Raw genomic sequence first — 19,376 nt, 5'->3', positions numbered from 1 at the left:
GTTATATAAAAAAAAGAGAAACGATGAATTTGGAGGCCTGTGTCAAAGAAAAAAGGTTCTGAGGGGCTTGATTTGTTCAAGCAATCTCTTCTTGTTAAATAAATCGACAAGAATAATCGTACAACCATAATGAAGCTGTTATCATTATTAAAAACAAATAAGAATACATGCAAATCACATGAAATAAGTGTGGGTGTGTTATATTCTGATGTTACAACAATGAATAAATTACACAAGCTGTAGGAAAGTACCATCTTGCCTGGCATGTTACCCCCATATTTCACTGTATATATGTTGTTTTAGTTGTATGCGTCACTGGGACCCTGCCAGCCAGGGCCCCAGTGCTCATAAATGTGCCCTGTATGTGTTACCTGTGTTATGACTAACTGTCTCACTGAGGCTCTGCTATCCAGAACCTCAGTGGTTATGCTCTCTCATCTCTTTCCAAATTGTCACTAACAGGCTAGTGACCAATTTCACCAACTTACATTGGCATACTGGAACACCCTTATAATTCCCTAGTATATGGTACTGAGGTACCCAGGGTACTGGGGTTCCAGGAGATCCCTATGGGCTGCAGCATTTCTTTTGCCACCCATAGGGAGCTCTGACAATTCTTACACAGGCCTGCCACAGCAGCCTGAGTGAAATAACGTCCACGTTATTTCACAGCCATTTACCACTGCACTTAAGTAACTTATAAGTCACCTATATGTCTAACCTTTACCTGGTAAAGGTTGGGTGCTAAGTTACTTAGTGTGTGGGCACCCTGGCACTAGCCAAGGTGCCCCCACATTGTTCAGGGAAAATTCCCCAGACTTTGTGAGTGCGGGGACACCATTACACACGTGCACTATACATATGTCACGACATATGTATAGCGTCACAATGGTAACTCCGAACATGGCCATGTAACATGTCTAAGATCATGGAATTGTCACCCCAATGCCATTCTGGCATTGGGGAGACAATTCCATGATCCCCCGAGTCTCTAGCTCAGACCCGGGTACTGCCAAACTACCTTTCCCGGGGTTTCACTGCAGCTGCTGCCAACCCCTCAGACAGGTTTCTGCCCTCCTGGGGTCCAGCCAGGCTTGGCCCAGGAAGGCAGAACAAAGGACTTCCTCAGAGAGAGGGTGTTACACCCTCACCCTTTGGAAAAAGGTGTTAGGGCTGGGGAGGAGTAGCCTCCCCCAGCCTCTGGAAATGCTTTCATGGGCACAGATGGTGCCCATTTCTGCATAAGCCAGTCTACACCGGTTCAGGGATCCCCCAGCCCTGCTCTGGCGTGAAACTGGACAAAGGAAAGGGGAGTGACCACTCCCCTGACCTGCACCTCCCCTGGGAGGTGCCCAGAGCTCCTCCAGTGTGCTCCAGGCCTCTGCCATCTTGGAAACAGAGGTGTTGCTGGCACACTGGACTGCTCTGAGTGGCCAGGGCCAGCAGGTGACGTCAGAGACTCCTTCTGATAGGCTCCTCCAGGTGTTGCTAGCCTATCCTCTCTCCTAAGTAGCCAAACCACCTTTTCTGGCTATTTAGGGTCTCTGCTTTGGGGAATTCTTTAGATAACGAATGCAAGAGCTCATCAGAGTTTCTCTGCATCTCTCTCTTCACCTTCTGCCAAGGAATCGACCGATGACTGCGCTGGAAGCCTGCAAAACCGCAACAAAGTAGCAAAGACGACTACTGCAACCTTGTATCGCTGATCCTGCCGCCTTCTCGACTGTTTTCCTGGTGGTGCATGCTGTGGGGGTAGTCTGCCTCCTCTCTGCACTAGAAGCTCCGAAGAAATCTACTGTGGGTCGACGGAATCTTCCCCCTGCAACCGCAGGCACCAAAGAACTGCTTCACCGGTCCTCTGGGTCCCCTCACAGCACGACGAGCGTGGTCCCTGGAGCTCAGCAACTCTGTCCAAGTGACTCCCACAGTCCAGTGACTCTTCAGTCCAAGTTTGGTGGAGGTAAGTCCTTGCCTCCCCACGCTAGACTGCATTGCTGGGTACCACGTGATTTGCAGCTGCTCCGGCTCCTGTGCACTCTTCCAGGATTTCCTTTGTGCACAGCCAAGCCTGGGTCCCTGACACTCTAACCTGCAGTGCACGACCTCCTGAGTTGTCCTCCGGCGTCGTGGGACCTTCTTTTGTGACTGCGGGTGAGCTCCGGTTCACTCCTCTTTTTAGTGCCTGTTCCGGCACTTCTGCGGGTGCTGCTTGCTTCTGAGTGGTCTCTTTGTCTTGCTGGACACCCCCTCTGTCTCCTCACGCAATTGGTGACATCCTGGTCCCTCCTGGGCCACAGCAGCATCCAAAAACCCTAACCGCGACCCTTGCAGCTAGCAAGGCTTGTTTGCGGTCTATCTGCACGGAAACACCTCTGCAAGCTTCTTCACGACGTGGGACATCCATCCTCCAAAGGGGAAGTTCCTAGTCCTCTTCGTTCTTGCAGAATCCACAGCTTCTACCATCCGGTGGCAGCTTCTTTGCACCCACAGCTGGCATTTCCTGGGCATCTGCCCACTCCCGACTTGATCGTGACTTTTGGACTTGGTCTCCTTGTTCCACAGGTACTCTCGTCTGGAAACTCATCGTTGTTGCATTGCTGGTGTTGGTCTTCCTTGCAGAATTCCCCTATCACGACTTCTGTGCTCTCTAGAGAACTCAGGTGCACTTTGCACCCACTTTTCAGGGTCTTGGGGTGGGCTATTTCTCTAACCCTCACTGTTTTCTTACAGTCCCAGTGACCCTCTACAAGCTCACATAGGTTTGGGGTCCATTCGTGGTTCGCATTCCACTTCTAGAGTATATGGTTTGTGTTGCCCCTATACCTATGTGCTCCCATTGTATTCTATTGTGACTATACACTGTTTGCACTGTTTTCTATTGCTATTACTGCATATTTTGGTATTGTGTACATATATCTTGTGTATATTTGCTATCCTCATACTGAGGGTACTCACTGAGATACTTTTGGCATATTGTCATAAAAATAAAGTACCTTTATTTTTAGTATATCTGTGTATTGTGTTTTCTTATGATATTGTGCATATGACACCAGTGGTATAGTGGGAGCTTTACACGTCTCCTAGTTCAGCCTAAGCTGCTCTGCTAAGCTACCTTTTTCTATCAGCCTAAGCTGCTAGACACCTCTTCTACACTAATAAGGGATAACTGGACCTGGTGCAGAGTGTAAGTACCCCTTGGTACCACTACAAACCAGGCCAGCCTCCTACACAAGCTGACTTAATATAGGTATTAAAGGTAAACCAGGTTGACCAAAAACTAGTATTAGGCGTTATCCAAAATATAGAGACAGATACATTCTTCCAATGTTCATATATTACAGCACAGAATGTGAGCATGAAATACACAATAGAGCTCAGCATTTCAACTCTAAGTAAAAGAAACTAAAGTAAAGAAAGTAGACAATGAATTCAGCCATACCCAAACTATTAATACAGAGTTGCATCATTTGATATAATTAAGCCATTGTGTTATATTGTTGCATGTGAGGCTCAAAACAAATTATACAAATTGCAACTCCACCAATGTGGTTTATGCATTCTGTTGTCCTTGAGATTATATTTAAGAGGGACAAATGAGACAGAAAAAAACAAGGATATGTCAACACTGTAGCAGGATAAAGTGCAAAGTGATGCCAGCCCTTTCAGTGGCACATTTTATCGAAAAAAAAACACACACAGAAAAAGACATAAAATGGCAACTGATTTAACTCATAAAAAACCTCCAAGTGGTGGAGACATTCTAGCACTCTTTTACAAGGCTAAATGCTGTTGGACTCTCAAATGCAACAGGGAAATGTAAAGGCATGGAAGAACATGCACATCAAATACTGTAACAAATCCAATTTCCAAAATTAAAATGTTTTGAGAAGACAATGAAAGAGACAAGCATGTATACTAGAGGCTTTTAAAAATCCAAAAGGTAGTGTCCGATAATTACAACTATATACATAAGATGAGTCAAATAATGCACTGTGCTCTTCATTAAGCATCCTTGGGCACATCAGTTTAAGTAGTTAAACCCATCAAGCTACCACTTATGCAATCAGTCTATGATGCTCCCCAACCCTTCACGATGGTGGTACAATTTTTAGAATTAAAAAATGGATCTATCTCAAATCATGATAAGCCTCCATAAAATGTCTTGCTGTAGATAATTTCAAATCCTTTAGACATATATTCAATATTCACCTGCATTTTACTGTCCTGTCAGTCATCCCAAAAAAACACTGTATCATAGTCACAGTTCATACTATCACAGGTTTCAAACTTTCTCAATACAATCTTTTTCTATTTTATTAGGGTATGAGCTCCCTTCTGAATGTAAAAGCAGTTCATGGAATGTCAGCATTGAACAATTCCCTTCTATCTTTGAGAGGTTAATCTTAGTAGTTTTCTTCCTTGTTTCGTGTCCAGGTCATGGATCTCATTACAAGTAATTTAAAAAAGTGTCTGTATGAAAATGTGATTTAAGTGCATTATCCTCTTCAATCATTTTCCAGCTTTGCAAAGTAATAGTTTTAATTCTACTTCTTTGCAGAGAGTTAGTCACAACATATTTTAATATATATATTTTGACAATATTAAAGCAATTCACTACCCTTTAACTAGGTCTGTCTTCCATTTTTTAAATAGTTTTAGTAACCTCTTCCTTTGATCTGTTTTCATCAATAATAGTTCCTTCCATTACCCTTTCCTCGTTTGTAACAATGCACTTTGATCCAAGTGTTTGCCGAAACAGTAGATTATTTTTCATATGATGGAAGCTGCCGAAATGAAGGTAATCATTGTGGTTTACAGGTTTTGTATACCTTCATATGCTATTCTCCATTAGTTTTAAAAACTGTATAAAGGAAAATAATTTTGGTCTCAGGAATTTCTGCTCTAAATCGTATTTCTTGTGGGATTGTGAGTTGAATTGATCCACACATTTCATGAGTTGCCTTCTGGTACCAGACCATACAATTGAGACATGTTCTATCTATCTATCCTCTGCCTGTTTGTCTAAAATTCTACATATATATGGGCCAAAGCCAGTGCCACATTGGATGTCACTGATCCTGAAGTTTTACTACGATGAAGAAAACAACTGTTATTCAATTCAAAGTAACTGCTGACCAATACAATGTAATGCACAGCAATTGTAAAATGAAAGCTTTATCAACTCCTTATATACAATTTCACAAGAATTTTCACAATAAGTTCCAAGGCTTATGGTTCTTGTGTATTGCACATAAAGTGGAAATGTCCGTAGTGCAAAATAGCCACTTGACAGCTATCGCACAAGATTTTTGTTTATTTTTTTTAAAGAATCAGTCATGCTCTAGACAAAAGAGTTAATCTGTTTTTACCAATGAATGCAAGAAAAGGGCAATAAAGATCACAAGATTTTGAGACACTGAGTCCATACTGATACTATTGGTCTAAATGGCAGAGTATTCAAATGTTTATGTATGTTTGGAAGCATATATGATAATGGAATCTAGGGATCCTTTTCTTTTTTCTGTTTTCATTTGGGAAATCATAATCCACCGATTTTTATGAGGAAATCGTAATTTACTGATTTTTGTTTGCAAATTTAACTGGATAAATAATCACTGTGAACATCCTTTTGTAGACTCATGATTCATCAGTCAGAGGATCTCTGGTCTCTCATAGTAAGCAGAATTTAACAACACTATTACTCCTCCCTAATAAGGGATAAGAACCAAGATTGTTTAAAGTTTGTAGTTTTTGCTGAATCATATTGATGTATTTATTGAGACAAGTCTTTTCAAGAATCTTTTCAAGAAGATATATTGTTTTGGTTACAACTGAGGGATAAAAAGTAGTTTTTAGCTTGAATTTTTCAAAATACTCTTCGTGGCTGATTCAAGATATATGGCTATTGTGAATGAAACTGTAGTAATTACATTTTTCTAAACAATTTAAAGATTTCCAGTTTCCTATCAAACCATGACACAGACAATCTAAAAGAGAAATGTAAACGTTTTTGTTTCACTATTCTTTCAACTAGACAAAATATGCAGAATAAATTTACTGTAAGGTCGTTTGACCTCGTAATTCTATTTTTCCTCCTTTTTTAGAGTCAAGCCTGCACTAGCATGCGCTTGCGCATGCGTATCGCTTGCGAGACGCTGTAGTAATTAGAAAAGGGCTCAGAGCCCCGTCCATGTCACGTCAGTGTCTTTCATTGGTTTGTGGGCTTGCCTTTTAAAATCTGCTTGCTTTCATTAGTGGAAGGCATGCATATGTCAAGCCTTTTCCGGTGGTTAGCCCTCCTCAAGCGCAGCGACCAAGTACTAAAAACATATGAGGCTTGCTGTTTTCGGTCCGGTCTGTGGAATACTTTTTCTCTTTTTTCGCAGCGGGTTCTCGCGGGGCAGAAGTCGAGCGCTTTGCATGACATCAACCCTGTTACATAGTTAATTGCACTTTTGCCGGTTACTTAGATAATTGCACTTTTGCCAATAGGTTTCATTATGAGTGAACTGTAGCAGCACGATCACGCTCTTTTTTCCCATTTAATGAGGCAAGAAAAGTCTGGTTGGGAGTTTACAACTGCTAATAGCTCTAACTCAGAGAAGTGCGAGACCCGTTGCATTGCAAATGCTTGTTTTATTTGTCTGCTAGCACAAATGTTGAAAGTTTCCCATTCTGCTTTATACCAGATGACCCATTCTATTCAAATAACCTTCTGATGAAATAGTTAATTTCACATATTAAGTAGCTTGTTGAGTATTTCTCACTATTAGTTGAATATTCTCAGATTTATATTCATCAACCCAGTATAGACCTCATCTGAGAGGTAATCAAAGGCATCTTGTTTGAATTTTCCAATCTTTCTCTGTGCAATTTCCGCCTTATGTTTGCTTAAACTATTTTTTATGGACTGTAATACATTTTCCCATTTAGTCACATCAAATTCTTTGATGTGAATTGTTCAGACTGTTGATTTATCTGCTAATTAAGTTAGCACTTTGGATTATTCTTCTAGAGCACTTAGAGAAAATAGTTAAATATAGAAGGCCACTGAACCTGGCGCACTAAGTAATGCCATGAAGGGATATACACGGAAAAAGGTCAGTAGTGAGTTAGACGTTCAAAGTCTTTGAAACTTAGAAAAGGCAGAAATGCTGTTTTAGAGGAAAGAGTATGCAGATAAAGAGCTGGTTTTAGGATTCAGAAAGGCAAGTAGGTGAAAAATGTAAATTAGGAAAGTAAAGCATGGAAATGGTAGAAGAGCAAAGAACAACCGGTAACAGTAGAAAAAGATGCATCTTCATTAATCATGTGACCTTTAGGAAGTCGTTTTCCATTCCCTGTTATCTACCTACTAAGGAAAAACAACATTGTCAGCTCTATTATTTGGCAAAAGTAATGCAGAGAACAGTACATGAAATTCTAAACAGCTGAAACATTTGAAATGTGAGCTGTGCATTAATACAAAACAACTAATTGGACATGAGTCCCCCAGCAAAGGTCCAAAGGACCATACACCCATGAGTTACATAAAGTACATTTTGGAACCTTTTTATTTACTTTTTACCTCAACACACACAACAATCGTAGGTGTGCACTGAAAGACTATGAAAATAGCCTGTGACCCGGAGCTGGGGTTTGTGATGATGTGGACTATATCAAGTGCATCTTCAATCAGCTGAGAAGTACTGGTAATGATGGAGTCAGATTTGATGTAGTAATAGAAACTGGACATTTTTTTGTTAGCTACATGACTGATTGGCCTACTGTTAGAAATGGGGCCTCTAGTTGGCAGTGGTTTGCACCCTGTCCAAGTAGGGACCCTCAATCTAGTCAGGGTAAGGGGGTCACACAGCTAAGCTAACTCCTGCTCACCATCCTGGTAGCTTTGCACGAGCATTTCGGCTCATCTCAGAGGCAATGTGTAAATTATTTGAACACACACAGTAACACAGTGAAAACACCACAAAAATACTCCACACCACTTTAGAAAAATAGCTAATATTTATCTGAGTAAAACAATACCAAGAGGCAGAATTGCACCAAGCACAAGTCAAAATATCTCTTTTTAAAAGTTTAAGCAAGTCCTAATCCGTAGGAATCATTGGATGTATCTCTTTAGCACAAGCTACCTAGGATGTGTCAAAAACTAAAACTATGCGCACCACAGGGAAGGTGAGGTGCTGTAAAAGTAAAGCGGTGTGTTGGTTCCTTACTGCCAGGGGAGGTGATACGTTGATTCTTTCCTTGCAAGAAAGGCGATGTTCGAATTTCAGCACATGCGTCCTAAGTTCCTTACTGCGGTGCGGGGTAAATGAAAAATTGCTGCCCAGGGACGATGCAAGGAAAATCCAGAAGCGCAGTGTTGATGGGATCGCAGTGAAAACAGGCGCTGCGTAGATTTTCCAGCCACGAGACAGATGCTGCACCGATTTTTCCAGGGTGGCGCGTTGATGCGTGGATTTTCTTCTTCAGAGATCACCAGCTTGCATTTCCAAGGGCCCAGGGACTGGAGCTGCACCACTTGGCAAGTTAGGACTCTCAGCAGAAGAGTCCAGGAACGGGCAGATGAAGTCTTTGACGACCCTGAGACTTCTTAACAGGAGGCAAGTTCAGCCCAAGCCCTTGGAGAACTTTTGGAAGCAGGATGTAGAAAGCCAAGTCCAGTCTTTTCACTCACAGGACAGAAGTTGCAAGCAGCAGTCCAGTATAACAAAGCAACAGGCAGAATGACAGTCCCTTCTACAGCATCCAGCTCTTTTCCTGGCAGAAGTTCCTCGATCCAGAAGGATTCTAACTATATGGTGTCAGAGGTTCAGTACTTATACCCATTTCTGTCTTTAAAGTAGACATATTTCAAAGAGAAGTCTTTGTAGTGCACAAGACCCTGCCATTCCCTGCCCCACACACTCCAGGGGGCTGGAGACTGCTTTGTGTGAGGACAGGCACAGCCTTATTCAGGTGCAAGTGTCAGCTTCTCCCACCACTCTAGCTCAGGTAAACCCATCAACCTGGTTATGGGCCATTAGGACAGGCAGGGCACACCTTAGCTCCCTTTGTGCGACTGTCTAATGTGAATGCACAAACAGGCCAACTGTAACACTGACCCAGAAGTGTACTCAGCAGACAGGCAGAAGCACAGAATAGTTAAGCAAGAAAATGCCCACTTTCTAGAAGAGGCATTTTCAAAATCACATTTCAAAAACCAACTTCACCAAAAGATGTATTTTTAAATTGTGAAAGATTTTTCAAGGCAATCACCATGTTACCCTGTCGGACAGATGGGCCTTGCAATAGTGACAACCAAAATTAGCAGTATTCCATGATCAGGACATGTAAAACTCACCAGTCCATGTCCTACCTTTTAAATACACTGCTCCCTGACCATGGGGCTGCCTTGGGCCTACTTTAGGGGTGACGTACATGTAGTAAAAGGGAAGGTTTTGGCCTGGCAAGTTTTAAACCGCACACACAGACACTGCAGTGGCAGGTCTGAGACATGTTTACAGGGCTTCTCATGTGGGTGGCACAATCAGTGCTGCAGACCCACTAGTAGCATTTAATTTACAGGCCCAGGCACACACGGTGCACTTTACTAGGGACTAAACCAATCAACAATACAATTTAGACCAGGAGCACTGGACAGCAGTGGTAAAGTGCCCAGGGTCTTAAAGCCAGCAAAAACAAAATTCAGCACAGGATCAAAAACGGGGGACCAGAAGCAAAAAGACAGGGGAAACCACACCAAGAACTGACAGGTTTAACACCTACCAATCTCCTGCTATAGATAGGGTTCTGCCCACCATTCCTCCCCCAACCCCACAAGTACAGGCAGAGAATGGACAATGTATGAATGTTTTATCTGTGGGTGTGTGCCCGAGTGAGAATGGAGTTTGTGTGCAGACCTTCTATGTAAAGCTGATTAAGAAACTGAAGGATAGAGACAGCCTGAAAAACAGGGGGCTGTAGACTGGGGGTACTCCTAGCACCAGGCTCCTGTGAACAGAAAGATCAAGAGCAAGACGCATCTTTGAAATATGGCTACAGTCCCTGCCCCGTCCTGCACCATTTGTTCCCCGAGATGTGGACAGACAGGTTTTGTGTATCAGTAAGGCAAGGGAAACTTTTGTGTAATTCGTCTTGCGAGCCCCTATCATAGAACTGGCTCCACTGTTCTCTCTGCAACATTTACAGTATAATAACATGTGTCTGAGAAGCTAGGAATTCGGTCAAATCCCCTTCGCTGAAGGAACACAACCCATTAGTCAGGCTGGGGAATACATCTCTTGTCTACAAACATAGAATAAATATTCAATAGCATTCCCACATCAGAGCACAGGGGTTTTCTTAGTGACTGACACCAGGCGATCAACAACAGTGGAATGGGTAAACATTTTCAGGGCTTCTGCTTTTGGAAAGTCATGTATCTGGCCATTCACATGTCAGGTACATACCATTTAGTCCTTCTACAATCTTTCTAGAAGTACTGCTCAGAGGAAGCTTTAGGGGAGCAGCGACCACTGAGGAGGGGGTGTCCCTGCAACAGAGTGCTGCCTAGAAAAGCCAGTTCCTGTCAAGCTCCTGAAGAAAGGAGAAGCTTTAAAACAATGCTGAGCAAGGTTTTCAATGATCAAGTGAGGTGTGGGGAATGAGTTACATCACCTGAAGTTATAGTGAGCCATATTATTACTTCCTGCCCTGGTTGTGCACCATCCAGAGTCTCCCTCAGAAGAGCCCACCCTATCTCCTGACAGCACAATCCCTGAAAATCGACTTCTCTAGCTTCAGGCCTTCCGATGTGCAAGGTTTATTGCAAACCTTGACCTAAAACAGCAGTAACCTTGAGCTAGTGTCACAGGTGAAATTCTCAGAGACCAAGAAGTGGGCTAAAAACTTGCCCTAATCATATCTGCGTGACTAATTTAAGGTGCTGTTAGAAATTGGGCCTGTCCAAGTAGGGACCACAAAGGGTATGTCACAATCCAATCCAAAGTGCTCCCCCTCTGGTAGCTTGGCACAAAGGCAATGTGTAACGTATTTGTGCAACAACTCATACAAGTGACACAGTGAAAACAACACAAAAGGTTCTTCACACCAGTTTCGAAAAATAGATATTTATCTTAATTAAATAAGACCACGATGACAAAATCTTAGATGCACAAGTCAAGATAACACTTTTTAAATGTTTAACTCCTTCCCTCCCAAGGACGTAACTGTTATGTCCTTGGCTGCAGCGCTCAGGCGCCAAGGACATAACCGTTACGTCCTGGGACCGGCTCATAGGGGGAGCGCTCCCTCTATGAGCCTCCTCCCCAGCCCCCCAGCCCAGGGCAGGATGGAAAGGGGAATTGCTTCCACTTCCACCCCGTGCACTCCCCCCCAACTCCACAAGTGACGTCTGATGACCTCATCAGAACCCACCTCCATGCTTTGCATTTCTCTTCCGATCGGGAGTGGGGGCAGGCAGAGGACATGAAAGGAAAGGCCTTTCCTTTCCTTTCATGTTTGTCTGAGCATTTCTGCAGTCCGATCTTGAAGCGATCCGGGTGCAGAAATGCCCACTAGACACCAGGGATTTTTCTTTTGTATAAATAAACAATGAAGAGGAGCCACCCAGTCACACCCCTGGAGGGCAATTATTTATTAGGCCTCTGCTGCCCCCTTGGGGGCAGATCAGCCTATTTTAATTAGGCCGATCTGCCCCCGGGGGGAGCAGAAGCCCCTAGACACCAGGGGCAATTTAAAAAAAAAAAAAAAAAATAGACATGGGGAGCAACCCCTTAGGCAGGGGTCGCTCTCCTGGGGGCCAAATTTATTTTAAGCCATTTCTGTGCCCATTGGGGGCAGATCGGGCTATTTTAATAAGGCCAATCTGGGGCATAAACCACTAGGCACCAGGGATTAAAAAATAAATTTAAAAAAAATGACTAATGGAGAGCAACCCCATAGGCAAGGGTCGTTCCTCTGTGGGGCAATTTTATTTTAGCCCATTTCTGCCCCACTTGGGGGCAGGTCAACCTATTTTACTTAGGCTGATCTGCCCCGAAGGGGGGCAGAAAGCACTAGTGACCAGGGATTTTCTTTTTTTTTTTGCAGATGGGGAGCGGCAAGGGTAGCTATTTCTATTAGGCCGATACCACTTAGGCACCAGGGATTGGTTTGTGTGTGTATGTGTGTTTTGTTTGGGGGAGGGCAGCCCCTTGGGCAAAGGTCGCTCCCCCTGGGGGCATATTAGTTTTGGCCATTTCGATCGGCCTGTATTTGTAAGGCCAAATCCCACCAGAGAACTGGGAAGATTTTTTTTTTCAGAAGAGGGTGGGTGTATGGCCATACCCTCACCCTAACTAAATGGGGAAAAAGTTGTTCTGCCCACCGGTGGGCAGATGGGGCAATTACCCCTGATCCACTCCCTGGGCGGGCAGAAAGCCTACTAGATGCAAGGGAATTGAAAAAGAAATAGTGGGCTGGTGGGTACCAGCCAGTATGGGCATGGTAATGCCCCCTCCCCAACTGAAGGGGGCAATAGTCTTTCAGCTCTTTCCCCCACACACTAAAAGATCTTATCCCAACAGCAAGCAAGATGACATTTGATTATTTTGGGTTTAGGTTTTACATTTGGGTCATGAGAGCTTGGCTAACTCTCAGAATTGTCCCACTTGGAATGGTGAGGGCTGCACTTTTTGGACTTTGGGCCACTGCCATGTAGAGAAATCTACGAGACCTAGACACATCTGAAAACTAAACATCTAGGTGAGTCCAGGGTGATGTGCTTCATATGCACCCCGCACCATTTTTGTACCCACAAAGCCCTGCAAACCTCCAACTATGCTTAAAATCACACATTTTCCCCATTTTTTTGTAATGGAACCTTCCGAAATCTTCAGAAATCCACAAAATTCCTACCACCCAGCATTGTCGCATCTAAACCAATAAAAATTATGCCCCACTTGTCAGCCTAAAAACGTTTTTTTCCAAGCTGCCCTTTTGGATCCGCTTTGGTCCCCCCTCAATGGCGACATGTTTTTGGCTCTTCCCTGTCACAGGCACTTGGCCAACCTACACAAGTGAGGTACCATTTTTATCGGGAGACTGAGGGGGACTTTAGGTGGTAGGACACTTGTGCCGATCATCCTGCACAGAAATGCAGGGAAAATGTGATTTTTAGCAAAATTTGAGGTTTGCAGAGGATTCTAGGTAAGAAAACTATTGGGGATCCACAGAAGTCACACCTCCCTGGACTCCCTTTGATGTCTAGTTTTCAGAAATGTCTGGGTTTGGTAGATTTCCCTGGATGGCTGCTGAGCACAGGACCAAAAACGCAGCCCACCCCCCCCCCAACAAAAAAACAGGTAGTTTTGTATTTGATCATTTTGATGTGTCCATGTAGTGTTTTGGGGCATTTCCTGTCGCTTGCATTAGGCCTACCAACACAAGTGAGGTACCATTTTTATCAGGAGACTTGGGGGAATGCTGGGTGGAAGGAAGTTTGTGGCTCCTCTTAGATTCTGGAACTTTCTATCTTAATGTGAAGAAAAGGTGCTTTTTGCCAAATTTTGAGGTTTGCAAAGATTCTGGGTAACAGATCCTGGTGCGAGCCCCACATGTCACCCCATTCGGAATTCCCCTAGGTGTCTTGGGTTAAAAAAAATGTGTGGGATTGCTAGGCTTCCCTAAGTGCCGGCTGAGCTAGAGGCCAAAATCCACAGATAGGCACTTTCCAAAAGACACGTCAGATTTCAATGTAAAAATGTGATGTGTCCATGTTGCGTTTCCTGTAGCGGGCATTAGGCCATACCACACAAGTGAGGTACCATTTTTAGCGGGAGGCTCGGGAGAACACAGAATAGAAGAACAAGTGTTACTGCCCCTTGTATTTCTCAACATTTTTTCCTTCCAAATGTAAGACAGTGTGTTAAAAAGACGTTTGTTTGAGAGATGCCCTGTAATTCACATGCTACTATGGGGACCCTGGAATTCAGAGGTGTGCAAATAACCCAGCTTCTCAACACTCTATCTTGGGCCCATTTTGGAAATACAATGGTTTCCTTGTTACCTATTTTTTACTCTTTATATTTCACCAAATGAATTGCTGAATACCTGGTATACAATGAAAACCCATTGCATGGTGCAGCTTCTTTATTGGCGCTGGGTACCTAGGGTTCTTGATGAACTTACAAGCCCTATATATCCCTGCAACCAGAAGAGTCCAGCAGACGTAACGGTATACTGCTTTAAAAAAACTGCCATAGCTGGAAAAAGTTATAGAAGAAAACGTGGACAGAAATGACTGTTCTTTTCACCTCAATTTCAATAACTTTTTCATCTTAACTGTTATTTTCTGTAGGGAAACCTTAAAGGAGATACACAAATGACCCCTTGCTGAATTCAGAATTTTGTCTACTTTTCAGAAATGTTTAGCTGTCTGGAATCCAGCTTCGGTTTCACACCGATTTCTGTCACTAACTGAAAAGAGGCGAAAGGCACAAAAAATAGTAAAAAATGGGGTATGTCCCAGTAAAATGCCAAAATTGTGCTGAAAAATGTGGTCTTCTGTTTCATGTCTGCCTGTTCCTAAAAGCTGGGAAGATGGTGATTTTAGCACCGCAAACCATTTGTTGATGCCATTTTCAGGGAAAAAAACACAAGCTTTCTTCTGCAGCCCTTTCCTCCCATTTAAAAAAAACAAAAAACGTTTTCGCTGTGGGGGAACCTACAAACTCTGGGTACCTCTGTAATCCCTAGGATGTTGGAAAAAAAGGAAGCAAGTTTAGTGTGGGTAGCTTATGTGGACAAAAAGTTATGAGGGCCTAAGTGCGAACTGCCCCAAATAGCCAAAAAAAAAACTTGGCACAGGAGGGGGCAAAGGCTGGCAGCGAAGGGGTTAAAGAAACAGTGGTTGTATCCTTTTAACACACAGTACCTGGGATGCGTCAAAAATAGCAATGCAGAGGGGCTGCAGACGAGGAGATGCAATGGAAAATAAAGTGATGCGTTGTCCTTTCCGGCGCGGCAAGGCAAATCGTTGATTATTTCCACGTGGCAAGGTGATGTGTTGATTTCTGGGAGCACAGCCTTTGATCCTCATAGCGATGCAGGGGTATTTTTAAGCCCAGGGACGATGCAGTAAATTTCAGAATGCACTGGTAGGAAGCAGCAGGCACTGTGTCGATCCAGTAGGCGATGCAGTGGTTTTTCAGCCATGAGGTAGGTGTTGCGTCAATTTCTGCAGGTGTTGCGTCAATTTCTGCAGATGTTGCGTCAATTTTTTGATGCACAGGATTTTCTTCTCTTTGGTGAAGTCATGGTGGCTCTGAGACTTCAGAACAGGGGGCAGGCTAAATCCAAGCCCTTGCAGAGCATGGGGAAGGCAGAGTCCTTCCAGCAGAGTTAGGGGGCCAGCAGGCAGCAGGGCAACAAGCAGGAGAGCAGTCCTTCCAGCAAAGCTGTCCAGATGAGCCCTTTGGACAGCCAGTTGTAGGCCTAGAATTGTCTGATTTGGTGAGGTAATTTACTCAAAAGTGCCTTTGAAGTGGAGGAAGCTTCAAAGAGTGATTTCGAAGTGCACAAGTTCTCATTTCAACCCAGTCCGGTCTGCCAGGAGCCCTGGGGGGTTATCAGTCCTTTGTGTGAGGGCAGGCCACTGGCCTTTAAAGTGTGAGAGCCCCTCCACCTTTCCTCCCCAGGAAGACCCATCATTATGTAGATGCAGCTGAGTGTCCTGTGTTTATGGCTGTCTGGGTAGAATGCTCAATGGGAGCTGTCAACCAGCACAGACCAGAAGTGGGTTGGAAACAGGATTGGAAACAGGCTGTAAGGCACAGAGAGCAGTAAGGGCAGAAAAATGCTTACTTTCTAAACGTGGCATTTCTAAAATAATGTAAAATCCAGCTTCACCAGTAAATAGGGTTTCTCACTACCATTCCAACCATACCAAACTTGACAAAGTTACTCATCTCAAATCAGGATTTACCACTTAAAGCATATAAGAGAATCTGTAATGCTGGCCTATGAAAGAAGCAGGCTTCACTGTAGTAAAAAACGACTTGGGGAGTTTTTCTCTACCAGGACATATACAACTTATAAGTACATGCCCTGCCTTTTACCTACATACACCCTGCCCTATGGATTACCTAGGGCCGACCTTAGGGATGATGTATATGAAATAAGGTGGGAATTTAGGTCTAGGCAAATAGTTTTAAATGTGAAACTGCACACACAGGCCTGCAATGGCAGGCCTGAGACATGGTAATGGGGCTACTTATGAGGGTGGCAGTATCAATACTGCAGGCCCACTAATAGTATTTCATTTGAAGGCCCTGGGCACATCTAGAGCAATTTATCAGGGGACATATATGTAAATTAAATAAGCCAATTGGGTATAAGCCAATGTTATCATGTTTAGGTGAAGAGTGCACAAACACTTTAGCACTAGTGCACTGAGTAAAATCTGAAGCCCATCTATAAAAGTCTCCTGAGTATCCCTCCAAGCAACCTGACATCAAGGTTCCTTTGGAGTGGACTCCGATCGCATGAGTGCGGGGTTTTGTGTTGAACCAGTTTGACACAGGTGGTCTCAATGGACACCTGCAACACATACATAGCCAAAGGACTGAAGCTGGTATGCCCACAAGCTGGTGAATATGATTGTCCTGTTTCCTAGTGTGACCTGCTTGCAAGTGAAAATTGCAGTCTTCACGCATGAGCAGCAGCAGAGCAGTTGAGTTGATCAAGGCTGTGATCATGGTCAGCAATTACACAGACCGCAACAAAAGATGAGAACATGCCATTAACTGAAAAATAAACCCAAATACAAGGCACAGAGTTCGGTAGAGCGCTATGGTGGTATCGCCTCACATGAGAGATTAATCAGATTTGGAGTTTAACCATCAAAAGGGGTGTTGCTATGACTATCAGTCTCAGAATGCACTAGAGAAGCAATACAGAAGTCAGAAAAGACTGTGAGAGTGTGGTCTGCATACAGTTCAACAGGCGAAGTCTTGGGCTTGTAATAACAGTGCTACTGGTATTCATAGTCATCTTACCTCTCAACAGTAAGTTTGTAAATATACTATGTTTCTTTATAGGTATAGTACTGAAATGATTATGGAATAAATTACTTTTTCTGGATAAAGACTGGTTGGACATTTAATTTATTACAAACTATTAATCTTATAATGAATGCAGATTTTCTAACCTAATGCCATCTCCCTAAGGAAGCCTTGTATCACTCTTAACCTGTTCAAAGGAGTCCCACAGTACTCGTTTTTTGTGCAGTATCAGGTCAGGTCCCTGGGACACTCAAACAAGTTATCATAACAACTATCTAATGCTTTCTTAAAAATCGCCATGTGTTTTTTTTACTTAGCAACTGCCAAATCCTTAGCTTTCTCTTCCTGATAACAAATTATGATACACTGTATATGTCAATAGAAGGATATGATAGCAGCACAAGTCTAAGATGACATAATTATTTAGAACATATGCCAACGGTAAAACTATCTGAAACATAAGAAAAAAGGAACATGAGAATTTTGAAACGGTGCAGCAAAGAGATGATATGTTATTATACCTCTGTGGGATTGGAACACGGCTTCTTAAAATTGTACAGTTCCTGCATCAGTTGATATTCCTCCTAAAAAAACAGATATAATGTTACAGTATGAAATCCTTTGATTGAAGTATATTACAATGAATACACACACAGTCACCTGCACAAATCATATCTACAACCCATTTAAACATAAACATAACTTCACCAAATGTTGGATAAAGTAAAAAAAATGGAAGACAAGTGTGCTTATAAGTCAACGATAACTGGAAATGAACCAGTTTATTTGTACTAGGCACTGAACACAACCCACTCTATACTACTGTTCTAAAGCAGCCATGGAAGCTTCTTAATATTTTGGATACTGATATGCTGTTTTTTTTTTATTTTAATTTTCATGTGGTGTCAGTATTGTTGAACCAAGGTCCACTAAGTGGAAAGAAGCAGATTTTTGTCTTGCACTTAGAGTCTGGATGAACCTCAACTATGATTTCCAAAAACGAGGAGGCCATAGAGGACCTCCTTCAGGCTACTGCCTGTGAAAAGTCACAACAAAGTTGCAAGGCTCTCTTTTACATTTTACAGGAGAAATAGTCCTGAGGTCAAGAAGATCTGTATCAAGACTATGGTCTCGTAGTTCAGTTAAAAGTCAAGGTTTCACTGCTGGTGGGTGGAGCAATGTTGAAGGGAGCGACTGGGCACAGCAGAGAGAAATGTCATGCCTGTTAGGCAGTTCATGCATATTCGTGAAATGATGCTAAAAGTAGAAGCAAATTAACAAGTGCATTTTCAACTGTCAAAATATTCCAAAGCATTGACATATTTCAAATGCAGTGGGCCCAAAAAGCATTGAATGGATTTAAACAAAACCACAAAAAAGATGTAGAGTTCCACATTAGTGCCAAGTTTGGAGTAAATGTGTTAAGCATTTTTTGCCATAGCTTTCGAGCAAAATGTTCTACAGGAGATAAAATTCGAAAATGCATGACTCCCTGCCCTTAACTTTCTTTCCCCAACATGGAGCTGCATGAAAATCGGCCTGCCGTACTTGAGACGCCTAAGCTAAACTAGTGCCAAATTTTGTGCAGATCCATTCGTGAGGACTAGAGTAATAAGCAAATCACAAAATGCCTTGTCTATTAAAAATGTAGCTGAATGACTGGTTATTTACCAGTAATTCTAGTTCTCCTTCAAGGAAATATGTATTGAAATCATGGGCACTGTACAGTTCCTGCACGTGTATGATCTGAGAGAACTTTTCCAAAGAAAAAACATATTTTTCTATATGAAGACAAACAATTTAACAGCCTATTAAAAAGGCTGTATTGTCCAATTCCAGTCATTTACTTAAAAGACAATTTTTGAAAGTAAATACATGGGATTGTCCATTTTAGCCTGTTTAATTGGATGCTAAGTATTTTCCTTTATATAAATACATATATAGGTTTTGTTTATCAGAAAGCCAATGCAAAATGCATTTTCTCTGACAAATACTAGAGGATCCCACATGAGGACAGAACTATTTATTGCTTAGGATTATCAACGGTGAACCCCAGAGGGAGAACCATAACTACACAGAGGCAGTCACCACCATGTAATAAATATATGTATTCTAAGTGTGATAAGTGTGTGTGACTATATGTATATCTGAAAAACACAGTTAAAAGTGACTTATGACTGACAAATCACTGAAATTGTTATTGTTACAAATGCACACAACACACACCATAACGTGCACAACACAGCCATGTAGTTCTCTTTTTTGCTCATTCTTTTGTTTCCTGACTGTGCAAATTCGTGTTTTGAGCATGGGGGTGAGCAAAAAAGT

At 42.7% G+C, this 19,376-nt stretch overlaps 1 protein-coding gene across 2 annotated transcripts in view; it reads right to left on the bottom strand.

Annotated features, from left to right (window-relative positions):
• Window positions 1-19,376, bottom strand: part of C2_1H5orf22 (chromosome 2_1 C5orf22 homolog) — a 366,167-nt gene that overhangs the window by 148,372 nt on the left and 198,419 nt on the right. For both annotated transcript variants that reach the window (XM_069218592.1, XM_069218601.1), the window contains exon 6: window positions 17,570-17,632. In XM_069218592.1, coding sequence (XP_069074693.1) covers window positions 17,570-17,632 — 63 coding nt within the window. The remainder of the gene's footprint in view (window positions 1-17,569; window positions 17,633-19,376) is intronic.

The sequence above is a fragment of the Pleurodeles waltl genome, chromosome 2_1 (genome assembly GCF_031143425.1).
Source record: "Pleurodeles waltl isolate 20211129_DDA chromosome 2_1, aPleWal1.hap1.20221129, whole genome shotgun sequence".
NCBI classification, from domain to species: domain Eukaryota; kingdom Metazoa; phylum Chordata; class Amphibia; order Caudata; family Salamandridae; genus Pleurodeles; species Pleurodeles waltl.
Note: the sequence above shows the minus strand (reverse complement) of the source record. Positions and strands in the feature narration are given on the sequence as shown.